This window comes from Lichenostomus cassidix, chromosome 5 (assembly GCF_008360975.1).
Source record: "Lichenostomus cassidix isolate B80296 chromosome 5, HeHo_3.0, whole genome shotgun sequence".
NCBI lineage: Eukaryota > Metazoa > Chordata > Aves > Passeriformes > Meliphagidae > Lichenostomus > Lichenostomus cassidix.
The window spans coordinates 11,412,486-11,437,323 of record NC_139486.1 but is presented as its reverse complement, the minus strand read 5'-3'; the positions used below and the strand labels follow the sequence as shown (position 1 = coordinate 11,437,323).

Genomic DNA, 24,838 nt, shown 5'->3' with positions numbered 1-24,838 from the left:
TAGTATGTCTGCTAATAGTGTTTTATTATAAATCAGTGATAGATATTAATTGGCTTCATTTGCTTTCCCATGTGCCAGTCTATTTTGAATCATATGCACTCTGAAGAAAATAGTTATTAGAATACTTTATGAATGCATAATGACTTGATTAAATAAGTTTTTGATATGGCTATGTTTTAATAAAGTCATGGAGAAGTCTTTAGTGTATATTTATTTAAAAATACATGGGGTTTGTACTACATTAATTTTCAGTATACCACTATGAACTTTTCTAATCAGCATCAAGAGTTACACTGACGTTGTTTTTCACAGGTGGAAGGATTTGCAGTGGGCTGTGAATTTTCTCCAGATGGAACACTTCTGGTGACAGGAAGTTCAGATGGCAAAGCATTTTTCTACAATTACCATACTTCAAGGATTATTCGCACTTTGTCTGCACATAAAGAAGCTTGTGTGAGTGCAATATTTCACCCAGTCTTGCCATCGCTCCTTGCAACATGTGATTGGGCTGGAGAAATCAAGATCTGGCAATAACAAGCAGAGTTACTTTTCAGGATGTCTCTCTCTTGTTAGTCTGTCAAAGGCTTAGGAAATAAGCCAGAGTATGGAATGTGAAATTCTGTTGGGATGTGTTGTAAGCAGGAGTGAGACTGTTGTCTTTCCTTCCATGACCTCTATGTTTATGCTTTCATAATGCAGTTAAGATGGTCTTGTGGTTAGCTGCTGAGCAAAGAAGTAGCCCTACTCTCTCCCTCAGCCCTGAAGACAAATTTTTAACCCTTTTGTGTCAATCTTCCCATGCTCATCTAGTCCCACTCTGCTCTGAGTACCTAAATTTAAGACAGTTATTGCTCTTTTTAGGTATCTTTTCGATGCAGCTTAAACCAGGATTTATCATAGAATAATAGAATAATTTAGGATGGAAAAGCCTTTAAAATCATTGAGTCCAAGCTTTAACCCAGTACAGCCACGTCCACCACTAAACCATATCCTATAGTGCCACATCTACAAATCTTTTAAATACGTCCAGGGATGGTGACTCCACTATTTCGCTGGGCAGGCTGTTCCTGACAACCCTTTTGCTGAAGCAGTTTTTTCTATTATCCCATCTAAACCTCCCCTGTCACAGCTTGAGACTGTTTCCTCTTTTTCTCACCAAAAGTTGAGGACATGTTATTTAACAGAGGATGAAGTTCAGATCAGTTTATATCTATCACATCTTCCTGGGATGTTTTTTCCCACTTGTTTGAGCTACTTCAGCTCCCTGACCTGATCACTGAAGGGCTAGAGAAGCAATACTGTAGTTCAAGGCAAAACATCTTCTATGCACACAAAGGGGAAAGGTCACAGAGCATGTGGGACTGCTTCTGATAATGGATAGTCTGTTATCACCTCAACCTGCTGTAAAATGCCTTCTGAGTGCTCCAGGGAAAGGTGTGACAGCTGGCTTGAACCTAATTTTGAAGTCAATACATTTGTGGTTTTGAAATCCTGCTGTTTAAACTTGAGTTTTCAACTTACTCTTAATACTGTACATTATCAAAATGAAACTATTTTTTAGGAAAAAATAAACTTTTTGTTTAATACATGGTATCTCTGTTTACTACTTTACTCCAATTATTCTTGACAGGTTAGTACACAAGTCTGTAATGGAATTGATGCTTGCAGGTGAAAACAATTAATGTGCTACACTAATTTATTGCAAACACATGCATTTCTCTATACTTCATGATGTCTCTTGGACACAGAAAATTATCATACTATTCAGTGCAGGGGATGTTCTTTGGCACTCAGACAGGAGCTGGGCTCTTCTGCAGCAAATATAAAGTTCATTAGGCCATTACTGTGTATTTACATACATAGAGAGTGTTTGTAAGTGTATTTTAAATTTGTGTTCCCTGCACTTGTATTGTTTGGTTCTAGAAAATATTTTATGTGTGTGTGTGTATATATATGAAAGATAATATTTCTATGCATCGCATAAACCTTATGTATTTTTAATCTTGACTCCACCTTGTAGTGAGTGAGTGCTGTAAGCTTGTCTTGTCTTTGGTCTGGTTAGTCTGTAAAGGTGTTTTAACATACACAGGATAATTGTGCTGAGTAAATTGTCTCCGTCATGGAATCCAGAAACCATGTACAGCAGCAGCTTTTCCTCTGTCGCATCTTTTTATTCTTCTGATTTTTTTTATTGGCACAAATGCAAGGGGTTTCTATCCATTATTCAAATGCTCAGTTAAAGAAGCTTTTTCAGAGAAAAGTTTTCAGAACGCTCTTGCAAACAGTAGATTATACTAAATTAATGAGCATAATGTGCTCCTTTGGTTTGTAGTTTATGTTCCTTATTGCCTGTAGTAAGAAATAAGCCCATACCAAGACTGTGGGTCCAGATATATTGTTTGAAGTCTGGACAAGATATTATGGCTGCATGGTTTTGATAATCTTATCAACAGCTATGATAGGTTTTAACACAGGGCATTAAATTACAAGGTAGCAAAAGCAAATTTTTCTTTGTTTCCCAGATTGTCCTTCAATACTTGCTTTCATGTTCAGCAATGAGCTCTTCAACAGGAGTCTGAAGTTTACACTTCTCTTGACTGTGCCTCTAGTACCTAAGCCAGCTGTACCTTTAAATAGAAACTGTTTCAGTGGTTTTGAGTTACTCCTAATTCAAGCTGTGAGGTCCCCATAAAAGTCAGAAGGAGTTCAGCTGGAAGTGGAGTAGCCCTTGCCTGTTGCTGGGCAGGCTGAATCCTAACTGTACAGCATTTTCCAGGGGGGTAGCTCTGTGTTCTTCCCTCCTGGTGTTTTAATTCAAAATGTACTTTTGCCACTTTACAACTTCTGGCAGCAAGGTGTGTCTTCTGGAATGGACAGGCAAGGAAGGATGGGCAGCACTGTAATTGTTCCTGTTACAACTTGGTATCTCCATAGGAGATGATCTGTTATTTTGTTAAGTACACCCTTGAGAGAAGCCGCAGAAATAAAGGCGAGCTCATGATAGAAATGCCTTCTTGGAGGAGAACCTGGCTTATGGGAACACTTCTCTCTATCTGTGTGAACTCTCAGCACATTCAGCCTCAGCAAGAGCATGTCTGGATAGAGGGAAGGTCCTGAGACACCAGACTGTGGGAATCATGGCATATATTGCATAGAAGAGTAACTGCATTTTGTAAGATTGCCCATGTTTTTGCTTAAGTTTAACTTGTGTGCAGAGGCATGGTTGTAGTGTCTTGCATTTATCCCTCCTGAAATTATCTTGCAGGTACAAATTATAGACTATTTGAGGGATGGAGAAGGAGGGAAAGGCTTACATTTGATTAAAGGTAGTAGAGAAAAATAAAAGAAACTTGAAACTGTATATCTTAAAGAATATTAAATTTAGAATTGCATTTGTATCAGATTTCCAAGATGGCTGGAGTTTAATTACTTAGAAGATCCAGTCAGAGGTTTTATAATACAATGAAATTATTTTCATAGCATTATAATGTTAGAATTTCTTTCTAATGTAAAACTGATTAAGACACAGACTGAAATTTAGTCATTGAAAATATTTTAGAAGAGTGGTGTCAATTAAGTTTTCATTATGATTCAAACACAAATACTTCCTTGTTATCTTATGTAATGAACTGTAATAAAAAATATCCACATTATTCCTTCGCTCTGTAATTACCAAATACTGTTTGGGCTGCAAACAAGGATTATTATGGTCAGATGAAGCTTTTAGAATGCAATGAATTATTGGTTAATTAATTTTATTCATAAAATTATAATCTATAAATTTTTGCATCTTGCTTTAGGAGAAATTCTTTTAGCTTTATATAGAGCTCTCTAGGGCATCATGTTAAAGCCAAAGCAGAGTTTTCCAGCATTTTGAAATGGTCTAGACTGTGTAGATAAGCAAGCCAGATTAATTTGAATCTATTTTGTACTGTACCAAAAAGTAATAATGCCAGTCTCTACCACTTTATTATTTGCTACTGGAGCATTATTAATTTGGGGTGTCAGAGCATGCAAGCTATTCAACTGTCTTTATCTCAAAAACCTGCTAATTAGCAGACAGTTATTAGACTCATTGTGTTCACTCAGCTGAAATACTGTTGGTGAGTCACTATATTTCAGCTATGGGCTTCATCATGAAAATAAGGTATGGCATTACAGTGGGATTACTCTTTCTGTAGGGGACAGGCAAATGTAAAGCTACAAAACTATGGCAGAACAGAACAAAACAGGAAGATCAAAAAATTGTGGGATCTCAGATTTCTCATTATCCTTGCATATGGATTTGGCCTGCATTCAACTGAAAATATTTGCTCTGCTTTCTTCAGCTAGCCTTGATCTTGTTCTCTTAATCCCAGCTCCTCCTAGTCACTGCTCACATCCTCACCATTTAATTTGCTGTTTTTCTTTCCTTGTTTCAGCACTTTGTCTTCTGCATTTAAAGGTATAGTAGTCTCTGTGCTTACACTACATTCATCTTCCTTTTTTGTACTGTGCTCTGACTTCAGTCTTTCAGACTTTCATTCCAGCTGTCATTAGAAAGGCAGGCAGAAATCCCAGAGCACTTTGCACTCCATTCTTGTCTGTTTCCCAGTTTTAATGAGGCTTATTACTTTTGGAGAGTCTCCCCTCTTTCTTAGCCTCTCCTCTGTCTGCTTCTCTGTCTACCTTTGATTATTGCTTTACTGTCTTGCAGATCCTTTCTATTATATCAGCTCCTACAAGGTTTACCTTGTCAGGAGTGTGCTTTGGTGGAGAAAAAAAAGCCAAAGAAAGTGCACCCACCAACCCTCAGAGTTATTGCCACTTACAGGGCTTTGGCTCACAGAGAGCACAAACTGCCTTGCCCTCAAATGAATTTAAATAAGATGTGCTCTAATTATTTAACATGTCCCAGCTGGTGGGACTAGACTGGATATAGTTCAGACTATGCACTATTCCCCCAAATGCTTGTGGGTTAGATACTGTGATTTCAGAAGTAAGACAAACTATACTTTTACTCCTGTTGAAGTAAGACAAACTATACTTTTACTCCTGTTGAGCCTTACTACTTGCAAACGTAAATGTAGCCTCAGGAGTTTCAAAGAGCCTTTGGTGCTTTCCGTATTCTTTGATAAATTTCTCACTTCTCTTTTCATGACTCACCTCTGTGCAGAGTGGTCACAATCTGATGTTTTCACTGTTCAAAGAATAGAAATGCAGGGAATTAATTTATGAGGGGAAAAGAAAGCAGTTTTAGAGGTGCTTGATCTCCAGTGGCTGTAAGGCAATCTGGCCCAAGCTTGATGAATTCTGCCATATGTGCAGAATGACTCCCAGCTGGGACACAGCAGCCTGGCACATGATGGGTCTCTAGAAGGGGGTAGGACTCCCTGTACTGGATTTAGGTGGAGGTTTAATGGAACTCAGCTTATTCACCTCCCTTTCCCAATCCATGGACCACCTTCACAGGCTTATTTAGAAGCCTACCAGAAAGTACCTAGGTACTGCACAGAAATGATAAAGCTTCATCCAAACGTAATTCTCACTACATTTTCATGATTTTGCATAAGTGCCTCTTAGAATCGATCTAAAAGCTTCTGCAGGAAGACTTTGGATATGGTTGAAGTTCACCAAGGTTGAAAGTGCCTGAAGTTATGGTCCAGACAGTTTCAGCTAGGTCCATTTTTCTCCAATTTCCATCAGCAGGGCAGCAAATCTCAGGTATCATTTTGAGGGAGATTTGTACTGAGAAACTGTTTGAAGTATGCCCTTAGAAGAGCAACTTATGTAACAGCTTGTGCATAAGTGTACCTTCTCTGGTACAGACCTGCTGACATTGAGAAAGGACTTCATTCTGTTCAGATTATTGCCACTTGTTTATAAGCAAGTAGCAAAGAATTGCCTCAGAATATAATTTAGATATCTCTTCACCATGAACTATGCTATTTTTCGTGTTTTATTGCATAACCATCTCCTTTGTTGGCTTGCCACTAAGAATTATAAGTAAATTCCAGAGTTTTTCCACTGCATGGTCCATAGGAAGTTATTTAACTTGAATATGAGGTAAAGAATGTAATAACTTACACATATAATATATATATAACAAAGCAAATGAATTATTTTGATTCATTCCCTTTCCTTGCTTTTTTAATCCTTGCTAAGGCAAGTTCTTATTTTCAAATAGAATTTCTTATAAATCAAGATAAAGGATCTATTAGCCCCAGCCAGTCTGGATGGTTAGTTTGCACATCTTTGCTATTTGTTTCAATGCATGCAATTACTTGAAGTGCAGACACCAGTTCAAATCATGTACTGCTTCTAGTATAAAAATAAAAATGTAGATTGTACCACTGATATGAAACATACAATCTGTGAGCTGTTGGCATGTCATGGACTAATTTTTCTTTGTTGCAACCTCAAACAAGTGATGTTTTGACCAGATATGTATCCTCAGAATCTGGGCAAAAGCCATGAAGTGAAATCTTAATCAGATCCAAAACCTCATCTTCATTCTTCTCAAACATCAATCATGAGAGATTTTAAAAAATAATAAAAAAAAATCCTAGGAGATTATAACACTGGTGAGGGATTTGAGACATGGATTTCCTTCTACAAGTCCAAAGGATGTAACCTCTCTTTTCAGTTCACTGTTTCTAATCTCAGGCTGGGGCTGTGCCAGCTGAAGTTGGTGAAGCTGGGAAAGGAGCTGCCAGCTGTGCTCTGCTCTTGGCAGCAGCCTGGCTGGGCTGTGGGGTGACCTGAGCTCAGCCTCCACTTGTCAAACACTCCAGTTACCACAGCTAGGAGTAACTTCATGGTCCTTTTCAGGTGGACAAACCTTGCTGCACTCATCCTGACCTTGCCAGAGCTGGGTGGGACTGGGACAGCCTCTGATAAATCTGCCTCTCGGCTGAGTAACTTGCCCAGGCTCCATTGCCTGCACTGCACCTAATTACAAAAACCAACATAAATGTGCTGTAATTTGTGGCTGTGCTTGCAGGACAACCTCTCAGCACTTCAGTGCTCAGTTAGTAACTCTGGCACTGCTATAGCAGTCTGGTCACGGCTGCTTCAGCGACAGGTGAATTGCAAAATTCACCCGAGAAGATGTGTACTTCCTTGGATAATTGGCATTTTGAGAGCTTTACAGAGAAGGCAGTGGAGACAACGTGTCATTATTAAAATAAAGACAATGCTTTTGGGATTCCAGCATCTGATATAATTTACATTTGGACCTCTGGTCTCTACTTCAGAAGTGCAATTTTAAATAATCTTTATATTAATGATGTATACAATGTTTTCCTTGTTATTCAACATACTAGCTGCACTACCACATTAATTATGCATCTTTGGGGGATTTTTGCTATTTGGTGCATTTTGAATGCCCTTCAGAGAGAGGGAGGTTTGCAAGTCTGACAAGGTTTCTCTGAGGGAATAAGAAATTTCTCCTCTTACTATTCCAATTGCTTATAATAAGTTGAATGCTGTCTTTGGTACAATTGAACTAAATCCACTGGAGTAGCAGAAAATAGGTCCTTTTTTCACAAAAGAAAAGTGTTACCTGGACCTGGGCCTAAGTGCTTGCATTTTGGCCAATACTTACAGGTCTTTCATATGAAAGACCTGCATTCAAATTTGGATGTGCTCATAAAAATGAGTCAGGGAGGCTTAGTTTAAATATCAGTAAAAGATTCCAGAGGATGGCTGAGCACTGGGACAGGCTCCCCAGGAAAGTGGTCACAGCACCAGCCTGACAGACTTCATGGAGTGTTTGGACAATTCTCAGGCACATGGTGTGACTCTTGGGGTGTCCTGGCAGGAGCTGAACTTGATGATCCTTGTGAGTCCCTTCCAGCTCAGAACATTCTGTGATTCTATGATTCTGTGGAGTACTTCACATGTGAAGTGACCCTTGGAGTTGATGTTCCACCAAATGAAAACTACTTTCCTGGTGCAATGTGTCTGTGTAGTGGGTCTGGGCCTTGGCACACAGAGATTGCTTTGCTCTTCACATTGTGTTGCTGCAGGAACACATAGCAGGAAGCCCTGAGCCTCCTTTCCTCCCCCTGTTCTCTACCCTTCCATTTTCCATATATTTTAAAGGATGCTTAAGCATTCCCTTGGGAACTGCAGTCCTAAAAGATGAGGATAATGACCTTTTCAGTGTGTTTTAAACTGCCTTTTACTTAGGTGTCTGTCAAGGGAGTCATTTGAGAGAAATTGTGTTCTTCATAATCTGCACTGAGATATGATGGTACCATTTTACTTTGAGTTAGGAAGTTAGCTGTACTTAGCTTTTCACCAAACTCCTCTGGTTTAATAAATTCCCATTTAGTTTTGCATTAATTATTCCTGAACCTGAGGTTTTCTTGAAAGGTGGCAACTGCAGGAGAGAATACAAAATAGTTTAATGAGAGAACTTGTCAGAGGAAAATTTTGTCAGTAGTTTGAGTAAATTATACAAAAATATCAATGGACTCTTCAGATATTTTCTAGAGGGATGTTATTTTTCTTCATAACAGAAGGTCTCATCATTTTCTCCTAAAATTAATAGCTCTGTTTTTATTTTTAGCATTCATAATTAGACATTAATTTGCTCTCTGAATGCTTACATTTCAAATTCTACAATCGTTCCCTTTTGAGCAAGTACTACTCTGAATCTCTGGGAGAAAAATTCATGACAATTAAGTATATTTGAAGTGTTACGACATTGTCTGGGTGATTTATTTTCACGTTCACGTGTGACAGAGTCCATCCATGAGATCACTGTAAGAGTGCAGGAATTCCAATAGAGGCTTCCACAGAGCATCACTGTGCAGGTCTAGCCCTCAAAACACCCTACTGTAGCCTCTTCTTTCTTCTTTTAGATATAACTTCTGCAACACATCTCAAGAATTGTTTTAAATTGCCTCATGTTTCCTTGGATTTTTTTACCCCTCTGCTGCTTCTATAATTTCTCTCTTTGTCATTCCTCAGTTGCTCCTCAGGACAAGGACTCAGGACATCTTTGAATGCCTGTCATGCCCCTTTCCCTTCATGGGCTCAACCACAAAGATACCTGAAACTGGGAGACTTTCAGCCATCATTTTTTTCTGGCCTGTAGAGAAGAGTGGTGGCAGTAGCTGTGGCTGGAATGTTGCTCAGTACATATCAACACAACAGCAGCATCACTGATCCCTCTGTTTGGAATGCCATCTCCCATCAAACAAATCACATGATGCTCCTTTGGGAAGAAGGCATACATGAAACATATTCTTTTATAGTTTGTATAGTGTGGTGCCTAGTTTTCCAGAAAACAGCCTATCATCCAGGCAGCTTTTTAGGAGCATTTTCTAGTGTTATGACATGTGCAACCAGTGAGATGATAAAGCTTGGTTTTTCTTTAATAACTCACCTATCAGTGCATCAAAGATGTAGATGGTAGGCTTGAACCTCTGCTTTATCCCTGTAACACACTGTAAAGGTAAAAAACATGTACTTTTAAATTGGATTGATTATAGAATAAGAGGTCCTGAACTCTTGCCCACAGAATGCCACGTCACAGGAGAAGGCATCAGGGTGAGAAAAGCATAATGCATTCGCTACTTGTCTCTGTAGCTTCCCAGCTGTGGGGTTTCATTTCAGGTCCCATGTGCTGGAAGGCTGTGTGCCAGAGCAGTGCCCTCATAACAGCAGAGCCAGCTCTGTCTGAGCAATGTGTTGTGCCTGGAAGGTGAAGGTTTGAGTGCTCAGCACTTCCCTGCATCCTCAGGCAGCTGAGGATAACCTTTGTGATGGCTTCAGGGGAGACCCTGAAGACCACCTCCAAGGGTATTTGTAATTGAAAGTCTCTCTGCTGCATTTGCATGGGATTCCATGGGATTTCTCAAGCTTACTTTGGAAATTTTTGTTACAAGATTTTGGAGAATCACAGAAAGGCTTGGGTTGGAAGGGACCTGGAAGCCCATCTAGTTCCAATCCCTCTGCTGTGGACAGGGTCATCTTCCACTAGATCAGGTTGTTCAAAGCCCCATCCAGCCTGGCCTTGAGCATTTCCAGGGGTGGGGTATCCACAGCTTCTCTGGGCATCCTGTTCCAGTGCCTTACCACTCTCACAGTAAAGAATTTTTTTCTAGTATCTAGTCTAAAGCTCTCCTCTTTTAGTTTAAAATCCTTGTTCCTCGTCGTCCTATCACTGTGTAAAGGGTTGTTCTTCCTCTCTTTTATAAGACAGAGCCCTTTAAGTGCTGGAAGGTGGCACAGATCTCCATGGAGTCTTCTCCAACCTGAACCACTCCTGCTTTCTCACTCTTTCCTCAGGGGCTCCAGCCATGGAGTCTTCATGGCCACGCTCTGGATCCACTTTAACAGGTCCCTGTCTTGTTCTGAAACCAGGACATAATAACCCCTAGTTGTGTAGTCTATATGGTCCCAAGCCTCAGGCACATGCTGAGGTGTTCATTTACACACCTTTAACCAAGATGCATCTAAGCCTGTGACAAAACTGTCCCTCTGAGGAATGCTGGGAAGCACAAACCAAAGGTACCATTTGGAGAAGGAAAACAAACAGCTTTACACTTTCATATTGCAGTACTTCTTTTCAGGAAGTGTTTTCAACACTTTAGTGCAAGAAAGAAAAGAACTAGAGCTAATAGGTTGCCTTGGACCTCTGTTATGAAGAGGAAAATAATAAGCAGAGCTCACATTCCAGGAAGCTGAACATATCAGATTGTGTCACCCTGACATAATGACATTTCTGCTGTGGGCTGCAAGTGTCTGAGGCAGGAGTGCCTCCTGCCAGGAGAGCAGCTTCCAGGGGAAATGGTTCCTCATCTTTCAAGGAATTACACTGCTTAGCAGAACCATTTGTTTCCCACTGCAATGTTGTTGTATAGTTTTCTGTAGTGATTATTTTCTGTCTTTAAATTAGGCTTTTATTTTTTGTGCTAGTGGTCTGAATTTAATGTCTCTTCTGTGGCTGGGGTAAGAAGTGTACACCTTGCTTTTTTAATGCAGCCAATTCACTTCTCAGGTTTCAGATCGAATGCTCTTGATGCAGGACTGAAACTCATCTAAATTATTAATAAAACATTTTCAGTGGAAACAAAGTTGTCATAATGTGACTATATAACACTGTATGTGTATAAGTATTGGGAATAATACATATAGGTTTGCAAGGTATATGGTGGAAAACACCTTCCTCCTATTAAAGATGTGAGCACACATGCATAGATGAGTGACTGGCCCAGCACAAATCTCTGCTATTTTCCTAGGAAAACAATCCCAACACAGCAGTCCAATGGAAAATCCTTTGTTAAACAGAATGAAGAGCAGGTTGCTGTAGCTGCTGCTGGGAGGGTTATGCTGACAAGGATCAAGATCAGTAGTTTATCTACAGTTTGTATTCTAATTTGTCTAAATTCCTGAATAATTTTAATGTGATTCAGATGTGTAAGGCAATTAAATGTGACGTTTCACAGCCAGAGAACACAGTCTGTGTGTCTTCAGTAGGTTTAAAATGAGCCCTAAAGCCTTTTAAAGATTTGGTGTGTGGGAAGTCTCTAGAATGGCTAGAGGCATGAATTGAATGTACTGTAAATAAACTATGGCATGAAAACTTTCCCTAGTGCCCAGGGAGGAAAGAAAATGATGAATGTCGAAATGATAACATTTGAATGCAGTGGGTAGCTCCTGCCTGACATACATAGGGCTGGAGCAGAGAAAAATTGATTAATTCAGCCAGCACAATGAGGGAGAAGCCTGACTCTGGCACCACCATTAAATAAGAAAGATTTTGACAGGTAAGTCAAGTTTTTCTATATGCAATGTGCATCATTGTTCTACATTTCTGAGGAGCTGCTGCCCTGGTGCCTGCTCTGCAGATATGGTTCTGCAGTATCAGGGGACACCATGATTTTCTCAGGTCTGAAAGGAAAGCCTGCAGGAAAACAGAACTAATCCTCTCCTGATTTCCAGTCTCTATTTCTTGGAAACAGGCAGCAGACTTAGCAATAATAATGGCAAAGATAACTGTAGCCTGGATCCCAAGGGTCTGGGAAGTTCCCAGGCTTGGTTGCTGTTTCTCCCTAATTTTCCGATGGGTCTCACTTCATTCCGTTGTCTGTTCTCTGTCACTATTTGGGTGTGTTTTGGTTTTGGTTTTTTTTTTTTCCCAGTAAAAGCTATTTCTGTCAACAGCTGTGTGAAGCTTTACCCACTCAGCAGGAGAATATGAAAACATCCAGAGCCATTCCTAATATCGATGTCTATCTAGTGTGGATGGCACTAATGGAAGAAGGTGCAGATATGCCAAGGAAGTTTGTGGTCATGGTGGTGCCTTGTTTTTAATAGATTTTTTTTGTGTGGATTGATAAAAAACTTTGATGTGTATGCAAGTATAAATATAAACTTCAGAGTGTTGAGAAATATGCTACATGCAGTGTCAATGCCAGTAGAAAAATGAAGTGGAGCCCAGCTGTTCTGTAGTAATTTCCAAACACTGTATGCTGAGCCTTTTGCCCTTTCAGTTTAAGAAGCTTTGCAAGGAGAAAGGCCCAGCAAGGGAAAAGGAGAGCCCAGGGTGATGGACTTCCTTCAAATACTGGCAGTTCAAACAGTCCCCTTCATTTTTCCAAATGAGGCATGCATAGGTGTGAGGTGAGATGGCATAGCCCAGGGACTGACCTATGAATAGGAAAAGTTAGAGTTCCCATCCAAAAGGGAAAAAATACTAAGGATAAGAAAACATGATATTTGGTAATGGTAGGCAGGTAATGCAATATGCATGGCCTATGCAATTATAATCAAGAGACTGTTATGTTGAGTACTGTATAATCAAGTAATAAGAGACAATCCATCCTTCATAATCTTAAAGGATAAAAAGATAGAAGAATTATCCTAACTTTTTATAAGGATAAAATACAAATGTTGGACAAATTACCTATTTGGTAGGGCTTTGGAGTTGTGTGTGCATTTTCATGAGCTGAAAGTTAGGTTGTTTGAGTGGGAGCAACACTTTCTCTCTAAACAAAGCAGAAATTTAAAGCTCAAAATAAAGTAGTCTTAGAAGTCAGAGACAAGTGGAGTTATGAGGAGCTGAAGCAAGAAATCAAGTTTAATTGGTGTCATCTTGAGTGCCAAAAAGTGCATTTCATCTTCATCATCAATAGAGAATAAAAGAAAAGTAAAAGGCAGTCCAAACTTATTTTAAATGAAATACTTGTTCGGGGTCTTTGCAAAGAGTGACTTCACTGCATTTGTTGTGTTCCCACACCTTGGCTTTCTGGGCTCTGATATCTCAGTAATGAGCTGTTTACTGACATTCTTTTCAATTAGACCATTTCTCCTTGAGTAGCAAATGTTATTCTGTTAAACTGATTTAGTTTCAGGATTGTTTTTCCCTACTGACACAAGTCAGGTTTTTATAGGCAGTACTGACAGGTTTAGCAAAAACCCCCCAGATCACTGCAGCTTGCAAAACATGATTCTTTTTTTTTTTTTTTCTCTTTAAAAAGAGGTGGGGAAAAAAGCCAAAATAAGATTGAAAGAAAATGGTCTGTGTTTCTAAAAGCCTTTTCCTGGAACTTTTTCATAATGTATCCTAAAGATCAGGGGAATACAGTAAATGTTATGACTGGAATATTTTACTGTGTTTTGTGCTGACAGAGCAATCATTCTTGCTCTGCCTCCATTCCCTTATCTATCCTTGCAGCTTGTCAGGAAAATCCAAGTTGGTTCGAAACAGCAAGATGCAAGTTCTCAGCTCAGTTACATATTTTCTCTGGCATTGTCTGTATTCTCCCAGCAAAATACAGAAAAAACCACCCAGTTTTATTGTACAGGAACACAACAGTCTTAGAAATAATGTGACTTTTTAATAGTTGGGATGCACAGATTAAATTTTGAGTTTTCTTTCTTCCAGTGTCAGGTCTTGCCTTCCTCACCTTCAGGCTATTGTGGACTCTGAAAGCCAAGGTAAGTGGGGATGAATCAGAAAATGATGATTCAGTTCCTGTGCTAAGGTTGAGCTTGAGAACTTGAGCTTTCATTCTTTATCTGTTTCTCAAGTTATAAGCAAAAGGCCAAGAGCCTTAAAATCTGCTAAAACTAAAATAGCTAACTCCTTACTATCTCTCTGAGATTAGGCATGTCATCTTAGTGTAACTCCCAGGGCTTTGGGGATAAGAGCATTTCCCTCATTTGTGGAGGATAAAGACTGTGAAGTGCTGAAGGTCCATTGAAGCAAATTGTCAAATTTAAGTCAAGTGAACATAAACCCAGATTTATCTCCCTGCCAAAAATAATCCCACCAGAGTCAACACTTGTAATTTATCCGTTAGAAGTGCTGTTGCTGTTGTCTCCACCTCCTCAGGTTGGTGGCACAGAGGTTTCTTGGGTTTAAAGGTTCCATGCTGTCTGGACTTCCAGTGCAGATCTTCCTCCTCATGTCACCCTATACAACTGGTGTCCAGACTAAGAGGATTTCCACTGTAACAATAAAAGCTCTTCTATAACAAAAAATCCCTTGAGTGGGAGCCCAATGAAATTTATAACCCTTATGTGCTGAGGGTGCCTTTTATTCCCTGTGATCTCTTTCAAAATGTCACATGTGAAGACCTGGAATGGGAAAGGACGCTGGCTGACATTGACATTAGAAATTTAATTATTCTGGGACTTGTTGCTGTTTCTCTTCTTCTAAATCATAGAGCTGTCACTGCTCGGCTGGGTGTAGTAAATACTGCTGTGACTCTGCAGCTCGTGCATGTCTGCTCTGACTCATAAATTGCAAAGAAAAAATTGAAATGGGTGAATATATTTAAATATTCATTCATTAGAGCTGACTTCAAAAATAAGAATTTTTCTGAATAATCACATTTAGAGTATTAATGTATATTTATCAGTGAAGGGTGTGCTGTCAAGAAGGCATTTAAGTCCATTCAGGGATATTTTCCAACAGTTGCATCTTGTATCGGTTCATCTTGTTTTGGCCCTTGCAGGTGAAGATGCTCTCCCTGCTCTGGGGTACAGAGCTGTCTGCAGGGATCATCCTTGCCTCAGCAAGGAGGGGTGGGAGGGCCTCACCACTCCCCACAGGTGTGGGATATGGTGCAAACATCCCTGAGGAGCTCCCACCTGGCAGAAGCAGAGCACGGGGGCTGCAGAGTCTGGGGAAGAGAAAGCTCCAGGGCTTGGAACTGCAGCCTTCCAAAACCTTGGTGCCTTGAATATTGAGCTGCTATCTAAAGTCTTGTGGGGTACAGAAGTAGCAAAACCTTGCATTGCATGAATATTCAAACTATTCTTTTTTTAACTGCAGCCAAACAAAACCTCTCAATTACTGAAATACAGTAAAAATAAAATACCAAGAAGAAAATAATGTGAGAGGAGTTGAAATGAGTGACAGGTTGTTAAGGAATGATGGAATTGCTTGAGATGTTTTATAACAATGAAGTTTGTTTTCAAAGACATGGAGGAGAGATTGGGAAAACAATGAAAAACTTCTGATAATGTTGGGGCAAAACCATGTAGACAACATGATTTGATGATTTAATGTGTGCAGATCAGTGTGTATGGTCATTAGGAGCTGCTCTAACCTGTGTCCTCTCCTTTCCTTGTACTGCACTTTTGTATAGGAGGTTTGAACAACTCACTGATCATATTAAAATGTTGTGGTGTTCAGCAGTAGAAAGGTGAGGAGGGTGCTGCTTAAAGAGAATAAGAAGTAGTTATTGTTTTTAAAGGAGTGTTTTCCAAGAAAAAAATCGGAGAGTACTACATCTACACAATTAAAGCAATATTTAAGGAGATATATAATAATAGTCTGTAATGATTACAAGGTTGCAAATGTGAATGGGGGATAAGAATTTGATGTGAAAGTCCAAAGGATGTCAATTAGTACTTTAAAATTAAACAAGGGGAAATTAATCTAAGTAGCTGCATAATCATGCTCTGTGATAGATTATGGAGTGAAAATGCTTTTTAATTAAAAGTGCTGGAAGGGGCAAGGATTAGTTTGATTAATTTTCTAGTTAGGGCAAAGAAGTTAGAAACTGTTCAGTTGAAAATGACTTATGTTATGGCTTGTCATGATTTAAACTTAAAAATTTTACCTATTTCTAGACCTCTAAAAAGTTTAACAAAAGTGACCAGCATTATTCATAATTATTGAGATTTTGCACTTTTTAAAAAAGGTTAATTTGCAGTAAGAAAACATCTCAAAAATGCATTTGCTTTCTGTGATTTCATTATAGTTTTGCACTGTTATTCCTAATTAATTGCATCCCCCACTCCTATAGCATTTTGGAATTCTTGTCTCTTTTGATATGTGATTTGATATGTTTCACTCTGATCTCTTTCAGCCCCTTTGTTTTCCCCTGATCAGGGTTCTGTGTCATATACATTCTGCTTTTGGTTTTCATTCATTAAAATGACATTTTTCATCTTCTGCTTCGCTGCACTGTTGGGGACTTGCCACTCCTTTTACACACCCTTTCTGTTCTTACAGCTAATGAAATAATTAATCAAATCAAAATGCCTGACATGGTTACCTACAAACCTTGCATATGGAATTTGATGTCCCTTGGAAAAGTGGGGGTTTGTGGCAGTATGGAAACACCTTGGCATTATTAAAATGCTTAAGAGAAAATTAGAAATTTATGTCTTCGGGAAAAGGTATTTCATGGCAAATTCTCAGCCACTGGAGTGGAGGGGACTGTGGCACTTTGTCTTAAGATCTGCTGTTTTGCACTTCTGGAGACACTTGTCATTAAATGAACATGAGAGTAGAGTTTATCAAATCACATCTCTTTGAATGAAAAAGGGAACTCAGCTCTTCTGAGAAGGACCTTTGAGATGCTGCTCTCTATCAGAAATGTCCTACAGAAGGTAAGTGCTCTGAGGAATGTGGTGTCAGAGAGATCTACTACCCCTTTCATCTGGGTTAAAGCTTATTCTCTGCCTTTGTCTCTTTTTAACAAGGTTCAATCTCCAAAAATCTCAGTGACTATAAGTCTGTACAAACAGGTTGTCTGATGGCACAGCAGAACTCTGTAGGCTGTTGTAAATATCTCCAATGACATACTCCAAAACTCATGATTTTTTTGGATAACTCTCCTAGTGTGAAAAATGAAGGCAAGCAAAAAATTAAGACACTACCACAAAGCAAATTTAAATCTATTGTGAAAACAATGTCATAATTCTGGCCTTATGCCTCAGATCTCTCTCTGTAGTTGTCTCAATAAATCTAAACTGAATGTGGCAAAATTAACCCCAAAATCACAGGAATGAATCCTTTATGATAATCTTTCAAAGTTATTTTTGTTTGGAAAAATTAAACCAAACCATAGTATATCCATAAATCTGAGAAAATTCTGATGAATTATTGAAACTTTTTCTCATGTTCACAGGAAATTAGTAAACTTACTGTCATATTTTCTAATTAAGGAGAAATTAAAATCTACACATTAAAGCTGAAGATTTTTTATAGCCATTTTGATTGGTTCAGTTGAAATTAATTACAGCATAATATATAGTTCTGTAACAGAATTCATTAGAGAAAAAGTTACAAGGTTATAGGCTATTTTATAAAAAACCCCAGTACTAATTGGCTGAAAAGGCTGGTTTTAATCTATGAATTAGTGTACATAAACTAAGAAAAAGAGTCAAGTGAAGCATAGAAGCAGACTTTGAAACTGCAGTAGTATGAAAGAATATAATAGAACAGGATATTAAATAATCAGATATATAATTTCTAGCAGAAATGTAATTTTGTGTAATTGCCAAAACAGCACTTTAGGTCAAATAATGAACAATATTATAAAAGGATTAGTCTGACACTGTGTTCCAGTTCATAAATGACACAATTTACTGTTCCGTAGCTTCCATATTTTCTTAGGTGAGATAACAGTTAATTTTCACCTCTTCCACACAAATCCTGATATTCATTGACCAGAGAAATGAATGTCTTGCCTTAGGGATTGTCTAAATTTTATATACCTGAATGAGTCAAGAGTGAGTTTTTTTTCACATCTGTTATCTATCCTGGTGTTTTGAAGGGGAAATAACAGCTCTTCTGGATCCCCAAGTCAATTTACTGCAGGTCACATCCTGCCATAAGAAGCTCTTGGCCTTTGGAAACCTCACTCTGTGTGTTTATTATCGACTTCATGGAATTATTTGCAGCCTGCCCTGCCTCTCACACTCACTGTGAGCAAATTTGGGAGTGTAAAACCACAAGGCACGTGACAGCTTTTGCACTGAAATGAGCACCCCTTTGGAGCTTTCCCCTGCCTTCCCTGTGTGATATTATTTGCTACCTCTGTTCTCCACAGTGCTGCTACAGACCCTGGAGGAGCTGCAGGGACTTGATGCCTGATCTTCCAAACAGCACAGCAAGTGCTTGCACACAACAATGGTCAGATTTTTATATCCTCCACGGAGGAAATGGAGAGCAATGGGAGTTATTCATGCCAAAGGCGTTGAATCTGTGGCCTCATGGCTAAAGATACTTAGGTGGGAAATGAACAGTTCTGTAGTCCTGGTTCATAGTTAGTTGCCAGGTGACTGCTTTCAGAGAATCTGCAGAAAAAGTGTATTTTCTTAATAGCTGTTGAATAGATCATTATTTTAGCATTACGAGGAACTAGTTTATATTTCCACAGTGATCTCACGGATTGCTACCACATACTGAACTAAGCAAGGTCTTTCCCCATACATGAGCTGTCAGGAGTCAGTATTTTAAGTTTAGGATATGTGAACATGACTTAAAAGGATAATTAAATATTTACTGCTGTATTCTACCTCTTACCAAGGAGCAATACTGAAGCTAGGAAGCAAAATCCACAGGATTCCCCTTCCTCTCCTTTTTGTTTTTCTCCTCTTCTCCTTTTGCTCTCCTCCTTTTTCTCCTGTCCCAGTTTTACACTCCATAATGGTGCAATGGTGAGAAACAGAAAAATCGATGGAGGAAATGCCAGAAGTACAGGTAAAAATTCAGCTTCTGGGACTCAGGGGTAAAGGCTGCAGACAGCCAGACTTTCCTTAGACTTTAGAAAAATCACTGTTAGGAAGCTATGTATGAAGAAAGGGCAACTGTGGAATGTAACAGTGCTAAAGACATAAAAGATTGTGTCAAGTATCTGAATAATAGAGGAGGAGCATACATCACTGTCTTTTGAGTAGTTTTCAGTTTTCTTTCAGTGTGCAGAACCCTGTCTAGTGAACTCAAGACTGTGGATAAACATTTTTTTTTCTCCTTGCTTACTTTCAACAGGCTGATGAGCAGTCATCCTCCCATACCCAGAGGCCATGGGCTGTGAACCAGTTTTCTGTGGACCTTACAGAGAAAGAGGGACTCCTTTAGAAAGCAATCCAGCTCAGTAGCTTTAGTCATTAACTTCTGCTGGATTGATGCCACTCAGAGCAATTCCATGTTCTGTTGAATGAAGGGAAAAACAAGCCCAAAATATATCCACTGGTGTCTTTTATTAAGTTATGCAAAATACAGTATTATGACACTGCATGCATTTTAGACAATATAAATGCAAGCCTACAGAAAATGTGACAAAGAAATCCTCAATTACTTTTGAGGTAGTATACAAGGAAAAATAGGAAAGCAGAAACACAGTGGATTAAAAGAACAAAATATTAGTATCACTTTGTGCATACATTAGTCACTCATAAATACATTTGTATGAAATAACTTAAGATACAATTCCATTCTTGTTAAAAAATATACTTCTTCAAATTCACCTTTCTTGTTTGTTTTGATTTCACATGACATTTTATGGTATTTTATCAGGTGGATTTTTTTTTTTTGTCACTGCCATCGTGATTTTACCCTTTTCCTCCAAGAATTTAGGCACAGATGGCCTCATGCACAAAAATAAATAAGAAACCTGCTTGAAGGGAAAAGAATTCTGCTCAAATATCTTAGGATAGTCTAATAAATACATTTTTGTTTATAAAAATATTTCAGGTTTATAAAAGAGGGGAGGGGACAGTCTCCCATGTGGAAAGGATGTCAAGTGAAAAGTGCTGTATAACGTTTTTGAAGAGATTTTGTTTTAAACGTATAGTACCATTATGAATATATATTTTATAATAATCCTGTTCCTTAGAACCGTATTGTTCACTAGAAGTATCAAATGCTCTTTCCTTCCTTTTGTTTGCTGTCTTATTGCCATTTGGGGAGATGCCTAGTTCAGAAGGGTTCCATATAACTGTGCTTTTGTAAGGCTGTCCTTCCGACTCAGACCAGTGCTCCCAGTCCGCTGGAACTGCTGCTGTTTGCTGTGAATACCCGAATGGCTTCCTTGATCCATGGAAGACTGGTGGATTTCTGAAGCCTCCACTGAACTCTGATTGAGTGACTCTGCTGAGCTGTTGGGGCTCACGTCCACGTACTCTCTTTTCAATACCGGGCTATTTTCGATGTTTTTGCTACTGCATAACTGGACGGTGATCCTTTCATTTTTTTGGTCTCTTGATTCCTTTGTTTTGTACGTGGGCAGTTTGTCCTGTTTACAGCTTGTGCTGATGTCAATGTTCAGGCCACTGTCTGTTCTCAGGAAGCAAGAATCCACAAGTCTGCTTTGGCAGATGTCGTCTCCCTCCGAGCAGCTGTCTGCTTTGTAACTAGCGTAGATGGGGCTGGTTCGACTGTCCCCCTTCTTGATGGGGCTGCTGTAGTACTGCTCTGAAAAACTGCAGGGTGACAGCCTGCCAGCATTCCTGTAGGAATACGCTCCAATGTCCTCCACGCTCAGCTGCCTCCATCGCCCCGGCAGGTCTTCTTCCGAAAGGTGGGTGCTCCGGCACTCGTTCCTCATTTTCTGGTTCGCTAAAGCCTGCTGTGGTGTTATGGCTGAGAAATGAAAGGGTTCGTTTGCATACGGGGGCAGAGTCCTGGTGAAAGTGGGCGAGTTCTCGTTGTCGTCAGCAAGCTCCATGTGCTGCGCGGGTTTGGGCTTGGCGAACCTGGGGCTTCCCTGGGGCTCGTAACCCGCCGGTGACTTCCTTTCAAACAGCTCGTCTCGGTTGCTCATGTAGATCGCTTGCTGGGAGGCTGTCAGAGTGTTGGCTTGGGCGTTCTCCTTCTCCTCAGATGTGACACTGAAACTAGAGTAGGAGCTGGAGGTTGGCAGAGAGGTAATGTACTCTGGGAAGGCTTCATGGGAGAAGCTGGAATGGAAACCGTCTTCTTCGACAGTGCTGTCCGTGGAGTTTTGGGACCGCAGGAACCCCACGTCCTTCACCTGCGTGTCCACACTCTGCCGCCTCTCCCTCCTCCTCTCCTCGGGGCAGTAGAGGGCTGTGTCACTGCAGTAGATGTCGGACTTGTACTGTTGTCTTTGTCCCACTTTTCCAGCAGAGTCCTGAAAATTGAGATCCCTTGTGGATGGGCTTGACAAGTGTGAGGACAAGCTGTTTGGGTCAGGTTTCTCCAGTACTTTGGCAATGACGCAGGTGGGTATGGTGTCAGCGTAAGAAGTGTGGCACAAGGGGACAGAAAGGCTGCACCCGTGCTTTTCCAGGTGGATGCTGACTCTTTCCTGAAAGTCAGTTGGCAACTGTAACATAAAGAGATGGCAAGGAGAAAGGAGAAAAGGGCACATGTCAATAGAGGTGTCAGATGAGTGCTGTTTATGACATTACATAGCTCATTATCCCCTGTTCTTAGGCTAAGGTGATGGCCACGGTCTTCGTGCATTTCTGGAAACAAATGTAATCAAATGACTTTCATTTGTTTACTTAACATTTGTACATCTTCATCTGCTTTCCCTCATGGATAACACCATGAAAGTGAAATGTTTCCTTCCAAATTAATTCAGGTTAGATAGGAATGGTCATTGAATTGCTCAGGTCAGGAAAGGCCTCTATGCTCATTGAGTCCAGCCATTAACCTGGCACTCCCAGGTTTACTTTACTGATGTAAATAAAGTGTGTAGTAAACAACAATCTCAAAAAGGCAGGTAGGGAATTACAGCCTACAGCAACACTTTCCAGACTGTGTGCTTGGGTGTGATCTACAGTTGGAGTGTGGGTGTGCAGAGGTCTCTGCGGGGGTGAGGAAAGAGGAGGAAGAGACCAGATTTATTCTATACTTCTTTTGCCTTTCCTCGAGCCCATGCCAAATTGGCTCCTGCCCTCCAGCATCACATTTGATAAACAATGCTGTCTGAAGATGCAGAAAAGCTGGCTGACACTAACAGAAGTGGTACTGGGTGCTGTGACAGGATTATTCCTGTGCTGGGAAGAAGCAAATCCTTGCCCCATCAGTCGGACACTGCTTGTCAGATCAACCATCCACCTAAGCCTCAACATATCCTTACACACTGACAGAAATAAGCAATAAGACCTGGATTGCCATTATGATTCCTGTGACATAATTGATCAATAAGTCTGTTGTGCATCAGAAATCATATATGGGTTTATTTTAGAAAATCAGGATCAGGGCTGTGGATGGTGGTTTCACCTGCCACTCTGTCATGTGGAACAGAAGAGAGAGAGATGACATTCCTTGGTGATACCTACTCAGGTATCACCAAGCATGCTTTCCTGTCAAATTTTATCTGTCTTGCTCACTTCAGATCTCTATCAATGATCAGAAAGCAATATGAGAGATGTTGTCTCTCAGTATTCTTGCTGGAAATCAGAAGAACTCATGTTTGGAATAAGTTTTGGGTTTGTGATTGTGATAGTTCCTTTGATATCCATGTTGATTTCTGCCACTTAGGAATTTATCCCTTCAATACTTGGCTGAGCTCTGATGTACTCAGCACTTTTTATAACAGAAATCAAGTTTCTCTTTACAAAATAATCAGTGGCTAACCTCATGACCTTAGAAATCTCATTTCCTCATTAAATTTGCTCCTCTGGAGGAGAGAACACTACAAATAACTATAGTTGTCCACCTCCCCTTTGTTTTTGGGAAGGAAGTTTTAAGGTACCTGCTCCTTGTCATGGTCTCGTATTGTATAAGATATGGAGCTCCTCTTTTAGCTTCTCTGGGAAGTTTTCAAAGCTGGCTTAATTCTCAAACCTCAGTGTAATCAAAATAAGGCATGTAGTGAAATGGCATTCTTGTTATTTGTAGTAGGACGAGTGTTTTTTCAACCAACAGACCTTCCAGGATATTTTGGATTAATCATTATGTTGCTAATTAACTCATATGTCTTCCATTGGAAATAAATGGTATTGCCAGTCTGCTGGCAGACAGCAACATTAGTCATAGTAAGTACAGATGCAACAAAGATTGAATAAACAGCTTGTAAAACAGGCTTGGTGTAAATTGCCATAGAAATGAGGAAAAGAAATACAGCTAATTTAATGTGAAAGTGCTGTGTGGGGCAGCTCTTATTTTAGTATCCTGTAGCACCACTCTGAACTATTTTATGTACATTATTAAGATTATGAAATGTGTTAAAAAGAACATTATTTTCTGGGCATTGCACTGGAAACTGGAATTACTAAAATGGTATTGCTGTCACATTACTATATTGCACTACAGTTTAGGTTTCTAGATAGCATACAATGGTTTATCAGGCAATATTTGCATTTTTAAGGAATTTATTTGCTGTGACACCACATTCACACTTGCTAAATTAATGAATACTTGGACTTTGAGTGAATATTGCCTATTTAACTGAGTATATGACGGTCTGGGAAATTGTGGGGAGATCTCACATTTGTGATAGTTCTCTGCAAATAAACAACTAAGTGCTTTTAAGGTCCTAATTATAACAGGTAGGGTGCTTTCAAGTGTGAGTAATATCATGATAATTCCTTGATAAAATTTGCTAAGGGAATTCAGTTAACAGGAAAAAACAACAGGACCAAGATAATGGTTAATTTGGAAGTTCTATCTCTGTTCCAGGGAGTCATTGCCTGTGTGACAGAAGAATCTTGTGCCACCTTTATTTACCAATGTTGTTTAGGTCTCTGAAGCCATCTACTGACTTAGAAATTGTTTGTACATTCCAAATTTAGTTTTGCAGTATTCCACTGCAGAATTGCACAAGGGAGGCTGTTTGGGGAAACGCTGACCTGATGGGACTGATGAAGGAAAGGCTATTCCCTGTAACCTTCACTGAAGCAATATATGTGAGGAAGGTGCTATTGCTTTGTGCAGGGCCTGGGTCCCTAAAGAGTCTTGTTCACTGAGGTAATATTTACCTTCCCTTTAAGGAGCCTGTTTCTCAAGCCTCGTTTCCTTGGAAGCAAGGATTATTAATTAAAGTTTGCACCTTGGAAATCAGTCATTCAGTGCTCTGGTTTCTTTAGAAAAAGATATTTGTTCTGTCAGTCCATTTTAAAATTCAGGTTTGGAAACTAGCTGGACTGGAAAATAGCTTCAGGAGGAAAATTGATTATATCAGAATCTCTGACGCCTGTAGCTTTGTCATTTCCCTGCTCTCACCCCACTGCTCCTGCCCAGCATTTTGCATTCACAGCACTTCAGTTTTCCTAAATCCTTTGTTTTAGGGGCAATCAGTGCAGGCCTGTTCTACTAGATAGGAGAGGTTTTGGGGAAGAGAATACCTTCAAGTTCCACCACTGGCTGTGATTTTGTCCACACCTCCCTTGGCTGCACAGAGCACCAGCAGGTGCACAAGTCCTCCTGTGGCTTAAAGGATGATGTGTGGGGGAATAAAAGCCTTAAGTGGAAGCAAATTCTGGAACTGACACATGCAAAACAACCTGTTTTTCATACAATATTTATATCTTTGAATATTCAAGAAGTTTGGTCACATTACCTCTGAAAGTTTATGTGCCCTGTCGTAGTTCTTGCTGCACTGGAGCAGCTGAGCAGCTAAATTGCAGTCCTTCCTGTAGAGCTCCTAGAAAAAAACCCAAACAATAGCCTTTTCTTTAAAGT

The 24,838-nt window shown here is 39.7% G+C and overlaps 2 protein-coding genes and 1 long non-coding RNA gene across 9 annotated transcripts in view; 2 read left to right on the top strand and 1 right to left on the bottom strand.

Moving 5' to 3' along the window:
- The window catches only part of WDR25 (WD repeat domain 25), a 61,041-nt gene extending 59,451 nt beyond the window's left edge, over positions 1 to 1,590 (top strand). For both annotated transcript variants that reach the window (XM_085061373.1, XM_085061372.1), the window contains one exon: positions 313 to 1,590. In XM_085061373.1, the coding sequence (XP_084917499.1) occupies positions 313 to 534 (222 nt within the window). In that variant the 3' untranslated portion in view covers positions 535 to 1,590. The remainder of the gene's footprint in view (positions 1 to 312) is intronic.
- An 899-nt stretch (positions 1,591 to 2,489) lies between these two features.
- On the top strand, positions 2,490 to 19,709 carry LOC146435947 (uncharacterized). Of its 2 annotated transcripts, XR_014852460.1 has the most exons (4): positions 2,490 to 11,762; positions 13,883 to 13,935; positions 18,291 to 18,943; positions 19,232 to 19,709. It is a non-coding gene; the product is annotated as an uncharacterized LOC146435947 (long non-coding RNA). The 2 variants fall into 2 exon arrangements; XR_014852459.1 differs by lacking the exon at positions 2,490 to 11,762 and having other exon boundaries at positions 12,409 to 13,935.
- BEGAIN (brain enriched guanylate kinase associated) overlaps positions 19,425 to 24,838 on the bottom strand; it is a 157,610-nt gene continuing 152,196 nt past the window's right edge. For all 5 annotated transcript variants that reach the window (XM_085061367.1, XM_085061366.1, XM_085061368.1 and 2 more), the window contains 2 exons: positions 24,717 to 24,800; positions 19,425 to 21,530 (listed from right to left, as the gene is read on the bottom strand). In XM_085061367.1, the coding sequence (XP_084917493.1) occupies positions 20,157 to 21,530; positions 24,717 to 24,800 (1,458 nt within the window). In that variant the 3' untranslated portion in view covers positions 19,425 to 20,156. The remainder of the gene's footprint in view (positions 21,531 to 24,716; positions 24,801 to 24,838) is intronic.